The sequence below is a fragment of the Lutra lutra genome, chromosome X (assembly GCF_902655055.1).
Source record: "Lutra lutra chromosome X, mLutLut1.2, whole genome shotgun sequence".
Classification (NCBI taxonomy): domain Eukaryota; kingdom Metazoa; phylum Chordata; class Mammalia; order Carnivora; family Mustelidae; genus Lutra; species Lutra lutra.
The window spans coordinates 56,778,389-56,797,579 of NC_062296.1; the positions used below are offsets into that span (position 1 = coordinate 56,778,389).

At 50.4% G+C, this 19,191-nt stretch overlaps 1 protein-coding gene across 2 annotated transcripts; it reads left to right on the forward strand.

The window, feature by feature from the left end:
- The first annotated feature begins 561 nt into the window (after nucleotides 1-561).
- On the forward strand, nucleotides 562-18,807 carry GPKOW (G-patch domain and KOW motifs). Of its 2 annotated transcripts, none has more exons than XM_047716002.1 (12): nucleotides 562-698; nucleotides 10,127-10,559; nucleotides 11,557-11,711; nucleotides 11,811-11,935; nucleotides 13,779-13,888; nucleotides 14,689-14,902; nucleotides 15,546-15,678; nucleotides 16,358-16,487; nucleotides 16,685-16,808; nucleotides 16,898-16,967; nucleotides 17,501-17,586; nucleotides 17,673-18,807. In XM_047716002.1, exons 2-12 carry the CDS (start codon nucleotides 10,393-10,395, stop codon nucleotides 17,805-17,807), a joined length of 1,449 nt encoding a protein of 482 aa, XP_047571958.1. In that variant the 5' UTR covers nucleotides 562-698; nucleotides 10,127-10,392; the 3' UTR covers nucleotides 17,808-18,807. The 2 variants fall into 2 exon arrangements, with proteins under 2 accessions (XP_047571958.1, XP_047571957.1); XM_047716001.1 differs by lacking the exon at nucleotides 562-698 and adding an exon at nucleotides 1,793-1,837.
- The last annotated feature ends 384 nt before the right edge of the window (nucleotides 18,808-19,191 follow it).

Genomic DNA, 19,191 nt, shown 5'->3' on the forward strand with positions numbered 1-19,191 from the left:
GGCCCCTACCGCCTCTTCACTCTCAAGGGCACCCGCCCTTCCCGGCTTTTGGAGTCCCCCAACCCTATCACGGTCAGGGCCCCAAACCCTCCCATGGCCCCCAAGGCTCCAAAGGACGCCTCCCCGACGCCCCCCCGCCCCGGTCCCCGCCCCTGCCCAGCCCAACGGACTCTTCCACTTCCCGAGTAGAAAAGTTTCACTGCAAATTTGCTGAGGTCCCGTCCTACTGTGAGCAAAGCTCCGTGGGGGGGCTGCAGAATTCCCTGGTAAACGCGGGCTCCACTTCTGCACCCCCGTTTTTAGTTGTCAGAGCTCAGGCGGGGCCCTTAACTTCTCTGGGCCTCGACTTCCCCTCCTCTTCTCACTCGTGGACTAACAACCCCTCCTGGGTGGAAGAAGGAGCCCAGCGCAGGCTCCGGGGCTCACCGAGGCAGCGCCTGAGGCAGAGCGAGGCCCAGAGCTCGCGCTGGCTCCCGCAGCCAGGCCTCCTAGCCCGCGGCCAGGTAGGTCAGCGCGCGGGTCGGGGCGCCAGGCACCGGACCGGCCGGCCCCAGCCGCATCCAGGCCTGGGCGGGCCGCCAGGTGAGCGCGCCCAGGCGCTCCAAACGCGTCGCTGGCGGCCTTGCGTCCAGCCGGCGGACTTCGGGTCATGGAGCCGCGCGCGGGGGGCGCCACGGACCCTAGGGGGAACAGAGGAGGTACGGGAGTTGGGTGGGGAGGGACTGGGCGCGTCCCTGACACCCCATGCACCGCCTGTCGGCGCCTCACCTTTTCCTTCCGACAGGTGGTAAACAAAGCAGCCCTGGCGCCCTAGTGGCGGGCGGGTGCCGGGTGGCCGGGGCTGGGCTCCAGGTCCCCGACCCGCACCCGCACCCGCACCGCACCGCGGGGCTGCGCACCAGACCCGGGGGCTCTCAGAAGTCTCCGGGGAGATGTGCCAGAGGGGTCTGCCCGGGGTCACTGGGGACGCCTGGCCACTCAGGGTCCGTAGTGAATTGCGGGGGGTTAGGCGGGGGCCTCCGGGGATAAATGGAGCGGCAGTTGGGGCTACGTGGGCCATCAGGGTTGCCTAGGAGATCTGGAAGGGGACTCGGGGGTGCCGGGGCCACAGCGGGGGCAGACCGTCTTCTGTCGGGACACTGGGGGAATCGGGGTCCCTCTCGCTCCTGTGCGGGAAGAGTTTGGAATCTGGGGCTACGAAGGGGCAGTTGGAGACCTCTAGAGATAGTCTCAGGGTGCTGGGACGTGTCCAGAAATATTTCGGTCAGCTAGCTCTCTCCAGGGATATCGTGGGCGCGGGCGGGGGTCCGGGGGCATACCCGCGATGGTGGGGGGTCGCGGGAGTTGAGAGGGGCCTGCGGAACTATCGAGGGAGTGGTCGGGGTTTCCGAAGGTCTTGAGGGGCATTCTGGGTCTTCCGACGTCGGGGAGCGAGGTAGTACGCCGAGGCTCGGGCAGGTGCTGACCTCCTCTTTCCACCCGCGCAGGCCGGGACCTTCCCCAGCGGGCTGGCCCCAGAGCCCGGCAGCTCCTGGCGCGGCTGGACGCGCGCCCCCTGGCGGCCAGAGCTGTGGCCGACGTGGCGGCGCTGGTACGCCCCAAGGCGGGAGAGTGTGTGGGGCGGGTAGGGTGGGGCCTCTCGGGGTGGGGGTGGGGCGGGATGTGAGTGGGGCCGGATTCAGGACTGGCAGAACCGGGATTGCTGGTTACTTCTCTGGGTGAAGCCAAACGGTGCCACTGGCGTCGGGGCGGGGCTCGGAGGGCGCTTCGAGGGGGCGGAGCCTTGGCGGTATCCTAGAATATTCCTCGGGGAGGTGATCCTGGAAAAGTGATTGCGGTACGTTACTGTCGCATTGGCTAGTTGTTGGTGCAGGGCTGGATGGTAATCTCTGTCAGTGGGGGCTTTGTTTGGCATTTCTGAGGAGGTGGGGCCTGGAGAGTTTGGGGGCGGGCAGTTGGCTGACGGGCGGGCCTGGATAAAAAGTACATTCTATGGGGGTGGATCGTATAAGTGCCAGGGCGCGGGACTCGAAATGTCCGGAATGGGTTTAACTTTATAGGTCAGGACCCCAATCTTGCATTGCACCCCGCTGCTCCAGGAAGGACCTAAGGGCGTAATATGAGGAGCAGGATCTTCGCCTTATTAGATGGATGTAGGAAGGAGGTCTGGAGGTGTTTTCAAATAGCCGGGACCAGGAGTAGTTAGGAAGCGGGGGTATCTGGGTAGTTATTCATGTGAGTGACGCTTGGAGAATTACTTGTTGGGGCACTGTCTAGGCAATTAAATTGTGGTCCAGGCTGGATGTGAGTCGGAAGAGCCGAGGCTAGAATGTAAATTTAGAGGGTTGCACCTAGGTTAGTAAAGTCACCAACAGCTTTCTTAGCCTCTTCCTTCCAGCAGTCTTTAGCATGCGATTCCTAAATGAACAGGACGATTACGTGTTGAAGAGGCACTTGTCTCAGGTCCCTCTCGTCTCTCATACAGAATTCCTGGTGTGGCAAATACAGAAAAATGTGGAAAAACCTGTGGATAATTTTGGGGTACTTGTACAGTCGCTGGTGCTGGAGACTTCCTTAATGAATCTTGGTAGCACAGGTTGAGGGAGAGGATGGTAGATGACGATGGGAGCTGCAGGGGAGTAACCAAGGACCAGGTTGAGAATCCAGCACAGGCCCTTAGTATTGCGTGTCTCTTCCTTTACTTAAGTCTTTGTTATGTTTTTTCAATAAAGTTTTGTAGTTTTTGCAGTACAGTTTTCATAGTTCTTTTTAAATAATCTATTCTGGGGGTGCCTGGGTGGCTCAGTGGGTTAAAGCCTCTGCCTTCTGCTCAGGTCATGATCCGGGTCCTGGGATCCAATCCCGCATCCAGGCTCTCTGCTCCGCAGGGAGCCTGCTTCCTCCTCTCTCTGTGCCTGCCTCTCTCCCTACTTGTGATCTCTGTCCGTCAGATAAATAAATAAAATCTTTAAAATAAATAAATAATCTATTCTGGGGCGCCTGGTTTGCTCAGTGGGTTAAGCCTCTGCCTTCGGCTCAGGTCATGATTTCAGGGTCCTGGGATGGAGCCCCGCATCCGGGCTCTCTGCTCAGCAGGGAGCCTGCCTCCCCCATCTCTCTCTGCCTGCTGCTCTGCCTACTTGTGATCTCTCTCTCAGTCAAATAAATAAATACAATTTAAAAAAATATAAAAAAAAATATGAGGTGCTGCCTGGGTGGCTCAGTGGGTTAAAGCCTCTGCCTTCAGCTTGGGTTGTGGTCCTGGGGTCCTGGGATCGAGCCCCACATCAGGCTCTCCCCACATTGGACTCTCTGCTCAGTGGGGAGCCTACTTCCCTTCCTCTCTCTGCCTGCCTCTCTGCCTAATTGTGATCTGTCTGTCAAATAAATAAATAAAATCTTTTTAAAAAATTAAAAATAGGGGCGCCTGGGTGGCTCAGTGGGTTAAGCCGCTGCCTTTGGCTCAGGTCATGATCTCAGGGTCCTGGGATCGAGTCCCGCATCGGGCTCTCTGCTCGGCAGGGAGCCTGCTTCCCTCTCTCTCTCTCTCTCTCTGCCTGCCTCTCTGTCTACTTGTGATCTCTCTCTGTCAAATAAATAAATAAAATCTAAAAAAAATAATAAATAAATAAAAAAATAAAAACCTATACCTGGGTATCTTATTATTTTAAGACTACTGTAAATGGAATTATTTTCTTAATTTCATCCTTATTTTATCTATAGAAACACAATGGAATTTCGTGTATATTGATTCTGTAACCTCGCCAAACTTGTTTACTAGTTCTAATACCCACTAAGGAGCAAAAAAATCAACTAAATGTGAAGATTTAATTTTTTAAAAAACTTTTTAGTTATTTATTTGACAGAGAGAGAAAGACAGTGAGAGAGGGAACACAAACAGGGGGAGCAGGGTAGGGAGAAGCAGGCTTCCCGCTGGGCAGGGCACCGGATGCAGGGACCCTGGGATCATGACCTGAACCAAAGGCAGATACTTAAGGATTGAGCCACCCAGGGGCCCCATAATTGGTTTTAGTAAGCAACTCATAAATTGGTGAGCATCTGACCTAACAAGTAGAGAGGAGGTCTGACAGGAGGTATACAAAATGGAAGTTGTTGTTTTTTTTTTTTTTAAGATTATTGATCCATTTTAGGGAGAGAGAGAGAGAGAACATGTGAGCAGGGGGAGGGGCAGAGGGAGAAAGGAAGCAGCAGACTCCATTGGGCATGGAGTCAGATGCAGGGCTCCATCTCAGGACCCTGAGATTATGACCTGAGCCAAATTGAAAGTCCAGTGCTTAAGCGAATGAGCCATCCAGGCACCCCCAAAATGGAAGGTTTTTATATGAGGGAAGATGGGGCAAGAAATTGTTAGCAACAGTAAAGAAAGTACTGTTTCAGGCAAGGTGGCTTCCCCTTATGGGGAGAGGTAGGACAAGGGGGTTCTTACCATCCAGATTATCTGATCTCGCTTTGGGGAATGAGAGGGCCCCATGTTTCTCTGCTCGGCAGAGATCCTGCTTCCCTCTCTCTCTCTCTGCCTGCCTCTCCATCTACTTGTGATCTCTCTCTGTCAAATAAATAAATAAAATCTTTAAAAAAAAAAAAAGAGAGAGGGCCCCATGTGAGAGGTGACCTCTTTGGTGCGCAGACCAGAAAATTCCAGATTGATTGGCTTAAAATTCCACTCCTGAAGAGGTTGAAATTGCAATTAATTCTTAGTTTGCTGTCCTGAGGGCAAGTGACTCCACCTTGGGCCTATGGCTTTCTTTTTAACACTCCCAAGAATTCCAAAGGAATTACACCAAAATTCTGATGTGCTTCCAATAATAAAACAAAGCAGTATTCACCAAACTAGTACTCACTAAGAGAAATGAGTACTGACCAAAAAAAAAACCAAAGCCTTTAGGGGCACGTGGGTGACTTAGTCATTGAGCTTCTTCTTTTGGCTGGGTTATGATCCTGAATCCTGGGATCAGAGCCCCACATCGGACTCCCTGCTGGCAGGAAGCCTGCTTCTCCCCCTCACTCCCCTGCTTGTGTTCCCTCTCAAGCTGTGTCCCTGTCAAATAAATAAATAAAAATCTTAAAAAAAAGAACAAAAAAACAACATAAACAATTGAAAAAGAAGTCTTTAAACAGATCCTGAATAAAGTCAGAAAACTCAACCAAAGGGAGGGAGTTCAGAATCTTAAAGGAGACTCACCAACCTGGAAGTAAACTGTAACTCATATAAGTGATTAGGGCAAGGGATTCCATGTGGGTACCTCACTTGATTCTCTGGATTATCATTCTTTGGGGGTCATCTCTTTTGGCTCCCACTTCTGACTCCAAGGAATGTCAACCTAAATAAAGAGGTAAACTGAGGCAAGCTCACAATGATGAGTTTATTTAGGAATAGCAGAGGAATTGGAATTTGGGACTCATCTGTAGCTTGCTACAGTTCGGGTGTCCAGTGTCAATCTCTGATATTCCCAAATTAACTAATCTTTTTGAGCTTGCCTCAGTTTGCCTTTTTATTTAGATTGACATTTATAAAAGCTGCTTTGTAGTCTTTATCTGCTAGGTATCTTTAAGGATGCCCAGGGCTTCTAAGCCTGGCAATATGGCCACGAGATTAATTATTGTGCTTCCTGTTTTCCAGACTGTCCTGTGACCCGCCATATTATTCTACATTCCAAACATTGTGACTATGTCCCACTTTAATTTAAGCATATTTACAGCTTTACATTTAAAGATTCTAGTATATGTGTTCCATCTAAGGAATGTGCTGTAATTCATTTACCCTGTCCCCTTCTGTTCTTCATTTAAGTGGTTTTCAATGTTTTGCTACAAGAAATAATACCATGATGAATCTCATAGAAAGATCTTTTTGGGGGCACCTGGGTGGCTCGGTGGATTAAGCCTCTGCCTTCAGCTCAGGTCATGATTTCAGGGTCCTGGGATCGAGCCCCGCATCGGGCTCTCTGCTCAGCAGGGAGCCTGCTTCCCCCTCTCTCTCTACCTGCCTCTCTGCCTACTTGTGATCTCTCTCTCTGTGTCAAATAAATAAATAAAATCTTTAAAAAAAATCTTTTGGGGGGGACACCTGGGTGGCTTAGTTGGTTAAGTGACTGCCTTTTGGCTCAGGTCCTGATCCTAGGAGCCCCTCTTGCTCAGCAGGGAGCCTGCTTCTCCCGCTGCCTGCCCTTCCCCCTTCTCGTGCTGTCTCTCTCTCTCTTTCTGACAAATAAATAAAAATCTTACCAAAAAAAGGAAAGAAAATACTAGAACTTCTATTTTTAAAATATTTTGGGGGGCACCTGGGTGGCTCAGTAGGTAAAGGGGCTAACTCTTGATTTCAGCTCAGGTCATGATCTGGGGGTCAGGGGATTGAGCCACTTGTCAGGCTCCCCAATTAGTGAGGAGTCTTCTTGAGATTCTTTCTGCCTCGCCCTCTGCCCTCCCCCACCTATCTAAAATAAATAAATAAATCTTTAAAAAAAAATCTTTTCATGGGGCACCTGTCTGGCTCAGAGGAGCATGCAACTCCTGAACTCAGGGTGATGAGTTCAAGCCCCACATTGGGTGTAGAGATTTTTTTTTAAGATTTTATTTTTTATATATTTTTATTTTTTTAAAAGATTTTATTTATTTATTTGACAGACAGAGATGACAAGTAGGCAGAGAGGCAGGCAGAGAGAGAGGAGGAAGCAGGCTCCCTGTTGAGCAGAGAGCCAGATGCGCGGCTCGATCCCAGGACCCTGAGATCATGACCTGAACCGAAGGCAAAGGCTTTAACCCACTGAGCCACCCAGGCGCCCCTATTTTTATATATTTTTAAAAGACTTTATTTAGTTAGTTAGAGTGTGTTTGCACAAGCTGGGGAGGGGCTGGCGGGAGAGGGAGAGAAAGGATCCCAAGCCAGCTGTGCACTGGAGCGAAGAGCCCATCCAGAGCTCCGTTCTCACAACCCTGAGATCACAACCCAAGCCGAAATCAAGAGCCAGATGCTCAACCAACTGAAGCATTCAGGCACCCATATAGATTTTAGGTTTTTTTTTTTTTAAGATTTTATTTATTTATTTGTCAGAGAGAGAGAGGGAGAGAGAGCGAGCACAGGCAGACAGAATGGCAGGCAGAGGCAGAGGAAGAAGCAGGCTCCCTGACGAGCAAGGAGCCCGATGCGGGACTCGATCCCAGGACGCTGGGATCATGACCTGAGCCGAAGGCAGCTGCTCAACCAACTGAGCCACCCAGGCGTCCCTAGATTTTAGTTTTTTTAAGTAATCTCTACCCCCAACGTAGGGCTTGAACTCACCACTCTGAGATGGAGAGTCCCATGCTCTTCCAACTGAGCCTGCCAGGCGTCCCGAGTATAGAGATTTGTTAAATAAACTTAGAAAAATCTTTTCACACATCTTTAATGATTTCCTTGGGATGAATTTTTGGCAGATACCTCGTATTCTTTCTGGTGACTATTTAAGTATCAGTCTTCTAATTTACAAGCTCTTTTTAATTTAAATTTTATTTTTTATAAACATATAATATATTTTTATCCCCAGGGGTACAGGTCTGTGAATCGCCAGGTTTACACACTTCACAGCACTCACCATAGCACATACCCATCCGAAGGGGCACGTGCACCCGAATGTTTATAGCAGCAATGTCTACAATAGCCAAACTATGGAAAGAACCTAGATGTCCATCAACAGACGAATGGATAAAGAAGATGTGGTATATATACACAATGGAATACTATGCAGCCATCAAAAGAAATGAAATCCTGCCATTTGCGACAACGTGGATGGAACTAGAGGGTATCATGCTTAGCGAAATCAGTCAATCGGAGAAAGACATCTATCATATGATCTCCCTGATATGAGGGAGAGGAGATGCAACATGGGGGGTTAAGGGGGTAGGAGAAGGGTTATGGACAAGCTCTTTTAAAAAAGATTTTATTTTTATTTATTTGGCAGAGAGAGAGAGAGACAGTGAGAGAGGAACACAAACAGGAAGAGTGGGAGAGGGAGAAGCAGGCTTCCAGCTGAGCAGGGCACCCGATGCAGGGCTCAATCCCAGGACCCTGGGATCATGACCTGAACCGAAGGCAGACGCTTAAGGACTGAGCCACCCAGGCACCCCTAATTTACAAGCTCTTAATGATGTATGCAGGCTGGGTCTGAGGACCCAGAGGGGTTCCCGCAGGACCAGCCAAGAGAGTCCTTGGTGTCACACAGGATAGAAATCAAATGTGAGCCAAGAGGATGTAAGAGCAGAGTTTATTGAAGATATAAAGAGAGTGCAGATACAGAGCATCTGGGAGACTCAGAAGGGAAGGAGAGTGTCTTGTTTTTGCTTGGGTATGGGGCTTTTATTGAGGATTGTAGTCTGATGTAAGTGTCCCCTCAGACACACGGAAACTGGTCAGAACTAGAAGGGTCCAGGTGTCCTCCATAAGTCACTAATAGGGAGTCTCTGCATCAAGATTCTAGCTCGGTGGTCTAGAATATACACATAATGGCCTCACCTAGTCATTTCTTAGAAGTTATCTATTGTGGGGCGCCTGGGTGGCTCAGTTGTTAAGTGGCTGCCTTCAGCTCACGTCATGATCCCAGAGTCCTGGGATCGAGCCCTGCATTGGGCTCCCTGCTCATCGGGAAGCCTGCTTCTCCCTCTCCCACTCCCCCTGCTTGTGTTCCCTCTCTCACTTTCTTTCTCTCTGTCAAGTAAATAAATAAAATCTTAAAAAAATAAATAATATTAAAAAAGAAGTTATCTGTTGTGCTGGAAGACTCCAAAGAAATCATTAACTCCTCAATCCTTACAAAGTGAGAACATACGTTGTTTGTATTACAAGGAATGTGTAAGGCAGGTGTGCTGATCCTAGCAAGAATAGAAGCAGGAAAAGGGGTAAAACAGCAGTTCAAAAAACAGCCTTTCATGGGGCCCTTTCATTTTCCATATCTCTTTATGGTCTGACACAAGAGGAATCTGTCCCATTAATCTTTCAAAGCCTTAGAACCTCGCTCTCACAACATATTTAATGTTGGTAACATAAGCAGAAGTGGTTAGGGATCCCTGGAAAAAGAAAGATAAGGCATAGCTTTTTTTGACACGAGAAAAGTCATGTTAGGCCCCTGATCATCTTGTAATCTATGCCTGACCAGCACTACTTACCCAAAGCACATTTCTTTTTTTTTTTTTTTTTTTAGATTTTTTTTATTTACTTGACAGAGACAGCAAGAGAGGGAACACAAGCAGGGCAAGTGGGTGAAGGAGAAGCAGGCTTCCCTCTGGGCAGGGAGCTCGACGCAGAGCTTGATCCCAGGACCCTGGGATCATGACCCAAGCTGAAGGCAGACGCTTAACCAACTGAGCCACCCAGGCGCCCCTAATTTTCTTTATTTTAAAAGACTATGTATTTGAGAGACAGAGAGAAAGAGGGATGACAGGGTGGGGGGGCAAGGGAGGAGATGCAGACTCCCTGCTGAGCAGTGAGCCCAATGTAGAACTTGAGAACATGACCTGAGCGGAGGGCAGACGCTCAACCAACTGAGCCACCCAGGTGCCCTCCGCTCATGTCTTGATCTCAGGGTTGTGAGTTCAGGCCCTACCGTTGGGCTCCATGCTGAGCGTGGAGCCTACTTAAAAACAAATCATCAACAACAACCCCCCCCAAATACTACATGTAAGATGAGGAATATGTGTTAATCTACTGTTTATGTTATCATTAAGCTTTCCAGTTAACAGTAGGTTGTTAGTAATTAAGTTTGGGGGAGTCAAAAGTTACTCAAATTTTCACCGGGGGGGGGGGCAGGGGATTGACCCCCCCAACCCCGCATTGTTCAAGGGTCAACTGTGTGTGTGTGTGTGTGTGTGTGTAAAGTATCTGTTTAAGTGTTACTGTTCCCCACTGGAATATTTAGAAAGGAGGATGTCTATTTTACTAATATCTGAATTCAGAGCTTGTGTATTAAATCTGGCATTGGTAGGCACAATTTAAATGTCTGTTTGTTATTGTACACAACTGGCATTCACAGATTTTTTTTTTCTTAATGATGTATTTTATCTACATTTCCCCATACCACCAGGGCATAGTAACATGCACACTGTAGGTAATTAATAAATATTTGTTGATCTCCTATAGGAAGGAATACCTGGCAAGAATGAATCTACTTCTGCCCCACCTACCTCACCCAAGAACTACACTTCCCTTTATGCTTGGCGCGACGCGCTCCTATGAAGTAAAAAGGGCGACAATTACTTTCTAAGGCCCCTTTTTCAACTTCGCGGCTGATACCGCAGTGTTATGTGGGAAAGGTAGTTCTAGCGCTCGTCCTCTGGCCCTAGTCAAACTGAGCGCAAACTAAACTTTCCAGCAAGCAGCGCACTAGCCTGGGAAAGGGGGGCAAGATGGCGGATGCCGAAGAGGACCCTTTGCGGCCGTCGGGATCCTCCGCTGCCCCAATTTCATTCAGTTTCAGTCGCACATCTGCCCGGAGACGGCTGGCGGACGACGCGGGTGCGGCTCCAGAGGAGAAGGATTTCTTAAAGACCGTGGAAGGGAGGGAGCTGCAAAGGTGAAGCGTCGGGTCTTTCATCCCTTGGAGTTCGGTTCGGTGGGTGCAAGCGGGAGGGTGGAATGTAAGTTGATTGTGTTGGTGGCAGTGGTCTGGAACGCCTGAAGCACAGCTTGGGGAAAGTTCGTGGAGGCGAGAAGGAGGCAGTATGGAACAGGAGAGGTGGGGTAATTGGGCCCGAGAGCCGTGGCGTTTGAGAAAAGAGGATGTATTCCTGAGAGGGGGTGTTTTAGGACTTGAGGACCCTGAGGTGTGTGCGTTCTGAGAGAAGGAAAAGAGTGAAGAACGAAAGGACCCCTAGTGTCCCAGCCGAAGCGGTGAAGCTTCTCTAGTATGGGGAACGGGGTGGAATGGGCAGATTCAGGTTGGGAGAGGCCATCTGCTTAATTCAGAAAAGAGAGTCAGGGGCGCCTGGGTGGCTCAGTGGGTTAAGCCTCTGCCTTCAGCTCAGGTCATGATCTCAAGGTCCTGAGATCGAGCCCCACATCGGGCTGTATGCTCAAAGGGGAGCCTGCTTCCCCCCACCCCCCACCCCCGCCTGCCTCTCTTCATACTTGTGATCTCTGTCTGTCAAATAAATAAATAAAATCTTAAAAAAAAAAAAAAAAGAAAAGAAAAGAGAGTCAGAGGGAGAGGCTTCCAGAAGAAAATCAGCCATCTAGGAGATTGACGTGGACCCTGGATCTGTGGAGAGTCTGGGCTGAAGACGGTGATTTGTAAGGCATCATGAAGGTCACGGAAGTGAATCTTGGGATGAGCAGAGGAGGGTCCAGGACTGAAGGCTAATTCCTCAAAGGCACTGACATTTAAGAGTTGGGGGTAAGGGAGAGAATCCCAAGAAAGCACCGTTAGAGGCCTTACAGGAGAGCAGAGGGTGTGGTCCATCTGGGGTGGGGGGTGAGTTTGGCTCTTTTGTTTTCTCTGGAGGGAGGAGTGTGGCTCAGAACCCACTGAACCATACTGCTCTCCCAACTTGACGACTCTGTGTCCACATCAGTGTGAAGCCCTCAGAAACCCCCAAGGAACTCGTCATCCCTTTGATCCAGAACGGCCGTCGCAGGCAGCCACCGACCCATGCTCCTGGGCCATCCACAAATACTGAGGCCTTGGTGGATGGGGTGCTGTCCCAGGCTGTGAAGGAGCTCATTGAGGGTGAGTGATCCTCTCTTCACTTTGCCCCAGTGAAGGAAGAGGGGGAGGAAAATGGAAGGATAGAGTGGGACCTCATTGCACCCTCCCATTCTTCCTTAGACTCCAAGAAGTCCCTGGAGGAGAGAGAGAATTCGGGTGTCGACCCCACGCTTGCTATCCCCATGATCCAGAAAGGATGCATCCCTAACGGGGAAAGGGCAGACAGCGAGCCCCGGGCTGAGACAGTGAGCTGGCCCCTAACTCCTTCCTACCCCAGCCTCTCTTTGCCCTGTCTGCCAGGCTTGCCTCTCTGCACATAGCAGGGAAAGTCTGTGTGTGTACTAGAGGCCTGCTGCCTATCCCTTTCTTTTTCTGCCCTTTTTGGGAAGCATTAACAAATGAATCCAGATGCTGAGATGTGGAAAACACTTGCATTCTGGGATTATCTAAGCAAGATGAGGAGCTAAGGGAACAGGAAATGCAAAGATCCTGAGGGTAGACTCAGCGTGGCATGTTTAACAACACCAAGGAGACCAGTGTAACTAGAGTGGAATGAATGAAGAGGAGGAGGAGACGAAGTCAGACGTGGCAGGGGCTAAACTAAGCAGGGCCTTGTGGACCATGGTGAGGACTTTGGCTTTTACCCTGAATGAAATGAGAGCCATAAGAGGCTTCTGAGCAGAGCGGGATCAGAACTTAAGATTTGACAGGATCTCTCTGGCTACTATGAGCAGAATAGAGTAGTAAGCAAAGGCAGAAGCAAGGAGAACAGTAGCACAGGCTGGAAAGGATGGCCTCTCAGAACAGAGTGGTAGGAGTGAGGCCTGGAAGGACAGGTCAGCTTTAGTGAGTGAGGGAGGTGCAGGGTGGGTACTAATGGCAGCAGCAGCCTGAGCAGTGGCACAGTGGCAGTGGGTCAGTGTGGTGTGGGTCCATCAGTGAAGCAAACTGCAGTGTGTCTAGAATGAGTATAAAGAATTGAGGGGGGATAAAAAGAGTGGAGGGAGTGAGGATGGGATGTGTAGATAACAGGGTACTTCCCTGGGTTGTGTCTAAAGAAGCAACCAAATCTGTCTGTCATACCCATGGACCCTCCTTTTCACCACTTTATTCACAGTTTTTAGCAATGCTTCTTTGGGGCCTAGTTCTCCCATAGCCCTAGATCACCTCTTTCAACTGAACTGTTCTCATTGGCCTTCAGCTGTCTTCTGGTTTCTTTCATCTTTTTTTTTTATTTTTGTTTTAAAGATTTTATTTATTTATTTGACAGAGATCACAAGTAGGCGGAGAGGCAGGCAGAGAGAGAGAGGAGGAAGCAGGCTCCCCGCCGAGCAGAGAGCCCAGTGTGGTGGGGCTCGATCCCTGGACCCCGGGATCATGACCTGAGCCGAAGGCAGAGGCTTTAACCCACTGAGCCACCCTGGCGCCCTGGTTTCTTTCATCTTAAAAAAAGACTTTCACTTCACTTTCCATCCTGTTCCCGCTTTGGCCTCATTTCTCTCATTTCCTCTCCTTCCCCAGCCTGCAGCATCTCAGTGGATCACAGTTCCATCCACCCTTCCTCTCACTCAGCCTAAAAACCTTCGAGTCACTGTTGACTCTCTTCTTTGTTTCATACACCATATGCAGTCTTTCAGCAAAATCCTGTCATCTCCCTTTGCAGAATACATCCAGAATCTAACCACTTCTCACCAGCACCTACCTACCACTCTGGTCTGAGCCACCAGCATCTCTCATCTGAACTGTTGTAGTAACTTTCTCACGGACCCCCTTTTGGCAGCCCCCCTCCTACAGCTCCAGCCCAGACGTCCTGATCAGTCCCTCACCGCCCCTCTCTACCTCCACATCTCTTTTTCAGTCAGGTTGACTTTCATGATGCTCTTCCCACATACCAGGCTTGCCCTGCCTCAGGGCCTTTGGTCTTACTGTTTTCTCTGCTTGGACTCCTGGTAAAGAAGTACCTGGTAAAGAAGCTGGTAAACTCCTGGTAAAGAAGCCCCGAGGATCACCCATTGGGTGTTAGTAAGCATGCTTCCAAGGGTCCACCATGGGCCCAGCCTGACCATCCTTTCTCTGCTGAACCTGTAGGTGCCGGAGGAAGCTGATTACGAGGCAGTCCCCGTAGAGGCCTATGGGCTGGCCATGTTACGAGGCATGGGCTGGAAACCTGGCGAGGGCATTGGCCGCACCTTCAATCAGTGAGTTCTAGGGTAGGGGCATGGGGCAGCAGACAGGGCAGTGAACGAGACCCCCATGGGTTACCGCCCATCCAGAGCCATCCAGGTACGAAGAGGGCATATTACCACCCTAAGTAATTCAGTAAGCCTTTCCACTACTGTTTCAGTCTCCTGTTTGCCCTTTGAAACTCTGTAACGGGATCTCATTTATGTATTGGTTACCTTCCTGAGTATCCGCTTCCTCATCTGCAACATGGGAATAGTGACAATACTGACTTCCCAGGTCTGTTGCAGAATTATGTGAAATTATCCACATAAAGTACTTACAGCAGGGCCTGGCTCCAGATAAACATAGACAAGACGTTTGCTGTTACCACACAGATTTAGGAGCCCTTCTTCTCAGTTCTTAACTCCAAAGAATTCTGAAAATCACACATTTTTTTCATAAACCACTTAGCCAAAGATGACCTGAATTGATGCAGAGCATATTACAGTTGATTTCTCCTGCTTGGTATGAATATTTGTATGACTTCTCCTGTAGAAATATTATTAGGATATTTGAATTCAGGGCTCTGCCCCAGATCCCACTATAGATAATATGTAGTAGATGGTATACCCCGTGTGGTATAAGGTTAAACCAAATGAAATTGCTATCTCTACAGATCAAAAACAGTCCTAATGTGGGATCGGGAAGGATATTCTTGAACATGTTGACAGTTGGGATTTGGGTGGCATTGGGTGGGGGGACACGGAAGACTTGCGTCTCTCCCTTACCTCCTGTGCCCCCAGGCCAACAAGCTTACACACTGTGTTCCCTGCAGAGTGGTGAAGCCCCGTGTCAACTCACTGAGGCCGAAGGGGTTAGGGCTGGGCGCCAGCCTGAATGAGGTCCAGGCCCTGGTCTTCACTGGCACCCACCACCTACCAAAGCCAGATGAGAAGCAAGAGAAAGATAAGGAAGACCAGCCTCAAGGACTGGTGCCTGGAGGGGCTGTGGTGGTTCTCTCTGGCCCTCACCGAGGCCTCTATGGGAAGGTAAGGAACCAGGCTCTGCCTAGAGCCCAAACCAGGCCGCAGAGAAGATTGATGGGAAGGGTCAGAGGGAGAAAGAATTGGGTTTAGGATGGAAAGGCTGGGTGGGGTCCTTGTCTCTGAGGCCTGCCTGGCTTGCTGCCTCAGAACCATTTGCTGGGCCTTTCTCGGCCTCGGTTTTCAACTGAAAGAGGGAATGACATATGCCACATGTTCCTGAGGCTTAAACTCTTTAAAGTTTATCGTAAGCACACAGTCTGGTGGGGGAGACACATGGACCAGGCCCAGTTCCAGACCTTGGGCCAGTTTGGTGGGGGAGACACAGGGGTCAGCCTATTGGAGGTAAGACTAAACAGCTTGGTCCTAAGAACGTGGGTTTAGGGACACCTGGGTGGCTCAGAGGGTTAAGCCTCTGCCTTTGGCTCAGGTCATAGTCTCAGGGTCCTGGGATCTAGTGCTGCATCGGGCTCTCTGCTCGGCGGGGAGCCTGTTTCTCCCTCTCTCTCTGTCTGCCTCTCTGCCTACTTGTGATCTCTCTCTCTCTCTCTCTCTATCAAATAAATAAATAAATAATCTTTAAAAAAATAAAAGGAATGTGGGTTTAGTCCTTTCAACCCCTGCCTAACTTTTCCCCCCAACACTTCAGGTAGAAGGCCTTGATCCTGACAATGTCCGGGCCATGGTTCGCCTGGCCGTGGGGAACCGCATGGTGACTGTTAGTGAGTACTGCCTGCGGCCTGTCTCCCAGCAGGAGTTTGAGAAGAACTCCTTGGATCTCAGTGAGTAAGCCTCTTACCTTGCTGGGAGAGTTGGAGAAGCATTCCAGGGGGCGGTAGGGCCTATCTCTGGGGGCAAGGCTTGGGCGGGGGGCAGGTGTCAGATCCACAGAGGGGAAGGGCAGTGGTCTGCCTGGCAGGTGTGATTTCTGGTCAGAAGTCAGGAGGTGAGAATGAAGATAAGTGATTTGAAGAAAAATTGATGCTGGCGCTTTAGCCTCTTTCTGAGAAAGAAAAAACAGGTTTGGAAACCTATGCCCATCCTCAGGAGGTCTCTCTGTTCAAGGTGATGACCCCCTCTTCTTCTAGGTCATGAGAGCAGCAGGGACTAGGCCATGACCAAGGAGGAAGGCATTCTAGGCATGGCAGCAGGATGGGAGCAGTTTGGCAGATGGGAGACTGGTGCTGTCAGAGCTCTCGGATTTCCTTAGCCCACACTAGGGAATGGTGCCTTAGATCAGCACTGTGAGCACATGCTGGAGTGGCTGAGGAAGGTGTCCTGAAGGAAGCCCAGCAGTTGAGGGGAAGGGAAGAGCCTTCTAATGGCACCGACAAAGTTGTGATGGTGGGAGGGGACACTGAGGCAGCTGGGAGGTGGCGGGAGGCCAAGGTGTAGCCTCCCTGGTAAGAGAATGGCGCACTGAAGCTCCTTTGTGGTTCTCCTCCACATACCCTTGTACAGGCCAGATGAACAAAATTTCCCCAGGACAACAGAACGGAACAGCCTCATCATCATGGAAGGCCCTCCAGGATCAGGAGCTCCCTGGCCGGCGGGAAGACTCCGAGAGGAAGCGGAAACACTTTCCCAACCGGTGGGACCCTGGGCATCTGGGATGGGTGGAGAAGGCAAGGCTATGGAAAGGTCCTAGCAGCCAGAGAAGGCTTCCAGGGCCAGGCAGGCACATAGAAGAAACTAGAGACGGCACTACGGGTGGGTGTCATAGCTGCAAAGAGGTGACCGGAACATGCCTGTGATCAGTTAAGCCTTGCATTGGCCCCTTTTTCACAGAGAAGGGGAGCCTGTAGCCAAGACTGAGAAGGTCGGTTCCCGGAGCCAGCACTGGTTGCACAGGGACCTGCGCGTGCGCTTTGTGGACAAGCAGCACAAGGGTGGCCAGTATTACAACACCAAGGTGGGAACCCTGCAACCTGGTGCCCCCTCCACCCCCAGGGACTAGGCTTTGTGAGTCTGACATTCTCACACCCCCGACCCTCTCCCCAGATGACGATTGAAGATGTCCTCAGCCCAGATACTTGTGTGTGTCGAACAGAGGAAGGCCGGATCCTGGAAGGTGAATGTGAGGGTGACCACTGGGTTGTTATCCTCTTGGAGGCCAAACGGGAAGCCTGTCTTCGATCCAGAGGCTGGCATGGGCAAAGGCTGGGGGTTGGGCAGAACTCAGGTATTTTGCAAGGCCCAGAATCTTCTGACGGAACACGAGGTGCTTCTGAGATGGTGATTATCTGAGCCTCTCGCCCCCCACGGGCAAACACTGGCATGGAAATTAGCTGTTTTCTCCCTCTGGGGACCGGGCCTTGTGCGGATTGTACGGAACTCCCCGTGCAGGGCAGGCCTCTGACATGCCCACAGTAAATGGGATCTGTTGTCGTCACCCATCATCTTCGTGCATAAGTGCTCCCTTTATTAAGTTATTTCTAGGACCTGCTCCTTAGGTGTCCTCACCTGTGAAATGGGGTGGTGGGACTCCACTTGTCAACAGGGTGCAGGGTGTCTCTGGGGAATACAGGAAAGGCCTTCTGACAGGACCCTGGGTGGGCTGGCCCTGGCTGAGGGCCTCACTCAGTCCCCTTTCCTCATCTGCAGGCGTGAAGGAAGGCATGCTGGAGACCCTCGTCCCCAAGGTCGAGGGCAACCGGGTGATGGTGGTGCTGGGGCCACAGGCTGGAAGGGTGAGTCCCAGACCTTGGGGGGGGGCATGCCAGGGCCGTCTTGGTGTCTGGGTTGGCCTTGCTGACTCTACCCGCCACTGCTCCAGGTGGGCCGTCTGCTGGGCTGGGACAGAGAACGGAACCAGGCCCTGGTGCAGCTGCGGAGAGAGAATCAGCTGGTGGAGCTTCACTATGATGCTGTCTGCCAGTACACAGGCCCCAATGACTCAGACGAAGACTGACCTGCAGCCCCACCTCCGGGCTGCTGCCAGCTCTGTACAGTGTGCAAAGCCTGTCTTCGCAGAGGTGGGGAGGTCGTCATTCTGCCATCTGCTTGCACTGCAGCTCCAGGACAAGGACAGGGACAGGGCACGAGACAGATGGACCAGAAGGGAGGCTCGAAACTGGCCGAGACTTTTCCAGAACTTAGCGTGTAATAAAAATCATTTCCCAAACTTAGCAGAATGATGAGATCGTAAATGTGTGCTGAGCTGAGTGGAAGCGGGAGCTGGGCTGACTGTGGTGGGAGCCATGCAGGGCTTCAGCCCCACCACCCTGCGGGGCTGACAGACAAGCCAAAGGATCTGCCAAAGGATCTGCCTGCTCACGAGCTCATTCTCAGAACACCGAAGCTATGAAGTGTGTCCCTTGAGCAGATACTAAGGAGTCTGGAATGCCGCGTCTCTGCACAGCTTTCCAAGCGAGAATCCCAGCGGTGGCTCTGCTTTTACTCTTGGTCCAGATCAGATGTCCAGAGGCTATCTTGAGCCGGTGACGAGAGAGTCCAGAGGAAAGGGAGGCTTCTACCACAAATAGGATGTGTTTGCTCTACCTCCCAGAGCAGCCAGTTAACTTTGGGGCCCCCATTTTAGTCCCCAGACTTTGGCTTGATGGTAAAAAATTTTGTGTGTCCTGGGTTAAACTTGTCTGATTCCTCCAGGCAACTGGACTCTGAGAAAAGTTATTGTCAGACAGTCCTTAAACTTTTTCCTGTTTAACAGGCTGAGATAGAAAAGCAGCAAGGGAAGCCAGAACTTTAGGTACAATTGTTTCTAAATCACCCCTGATCGCTAAGTTGTTGATGTAATAAATGGCATTGGAGTTAGAGCTACGTCACTGGTATAAACTCATGACAGGTCAGAACATGGCACAGCACTGGACAATTTTTTTTAAATAATTGAATTATCACATTAAAGTTCTTACAACTCTTTTTTTCCTAATTAAATCTTTAAAAAAAATTTTTTTAATTGTTGAAGTATAATTGACGTCCAATGTGATCTCAGTTTCAGGTGTACAGTGTAGTGGTTTGACAGTTCTACACACGACGCTGTGCCCAGCACGCAGAGTGTCCTCACCAGACATTATAACAACATTAACGACTCTTTTCTATGGTATACCTTTCATCTCCCTGACTTATTTGTTTGTTTACTTATTTATTTATTTTTTGGTAACTGGGAGTTTGTACCTCTTAATCCCCTTCACATATTTTGCCCATCTGCCATCCCCCAGAGCATGACAATAAAAGCTAAGCTGCTGTCCCTGCCAAGCAGAGGCGGACTGCGGCTTTGAGCCAGAATCGAGCAAGTACAAAAAAGCAGTGAGTTGGCCAAATCAGCAGCCATATGC

Coding starts and splice junctions, on each gene's coding strand:
- GPKOW (XM_047716002.1), top strand. CDS start 10,393: ATGGCGGATGCCGAAGAGGACCCTTTGCGGCCGTCGGGATCCTCCGCT. Junction 14,903..15,545: donor ACCGAGGCCTCTATGGGAAG/GTAAGGAACCAG, acceptor CCAACACTTCAG/GTAGAAGGCCTTGATCCTGA. Junction 16,488..16,684: donor CGGAAACACTTTCCCAACCG/GTGGGACCCTGG, acceptor CCTTTTTCACAG/AGAAGGGGAGCCTGTAGCCA.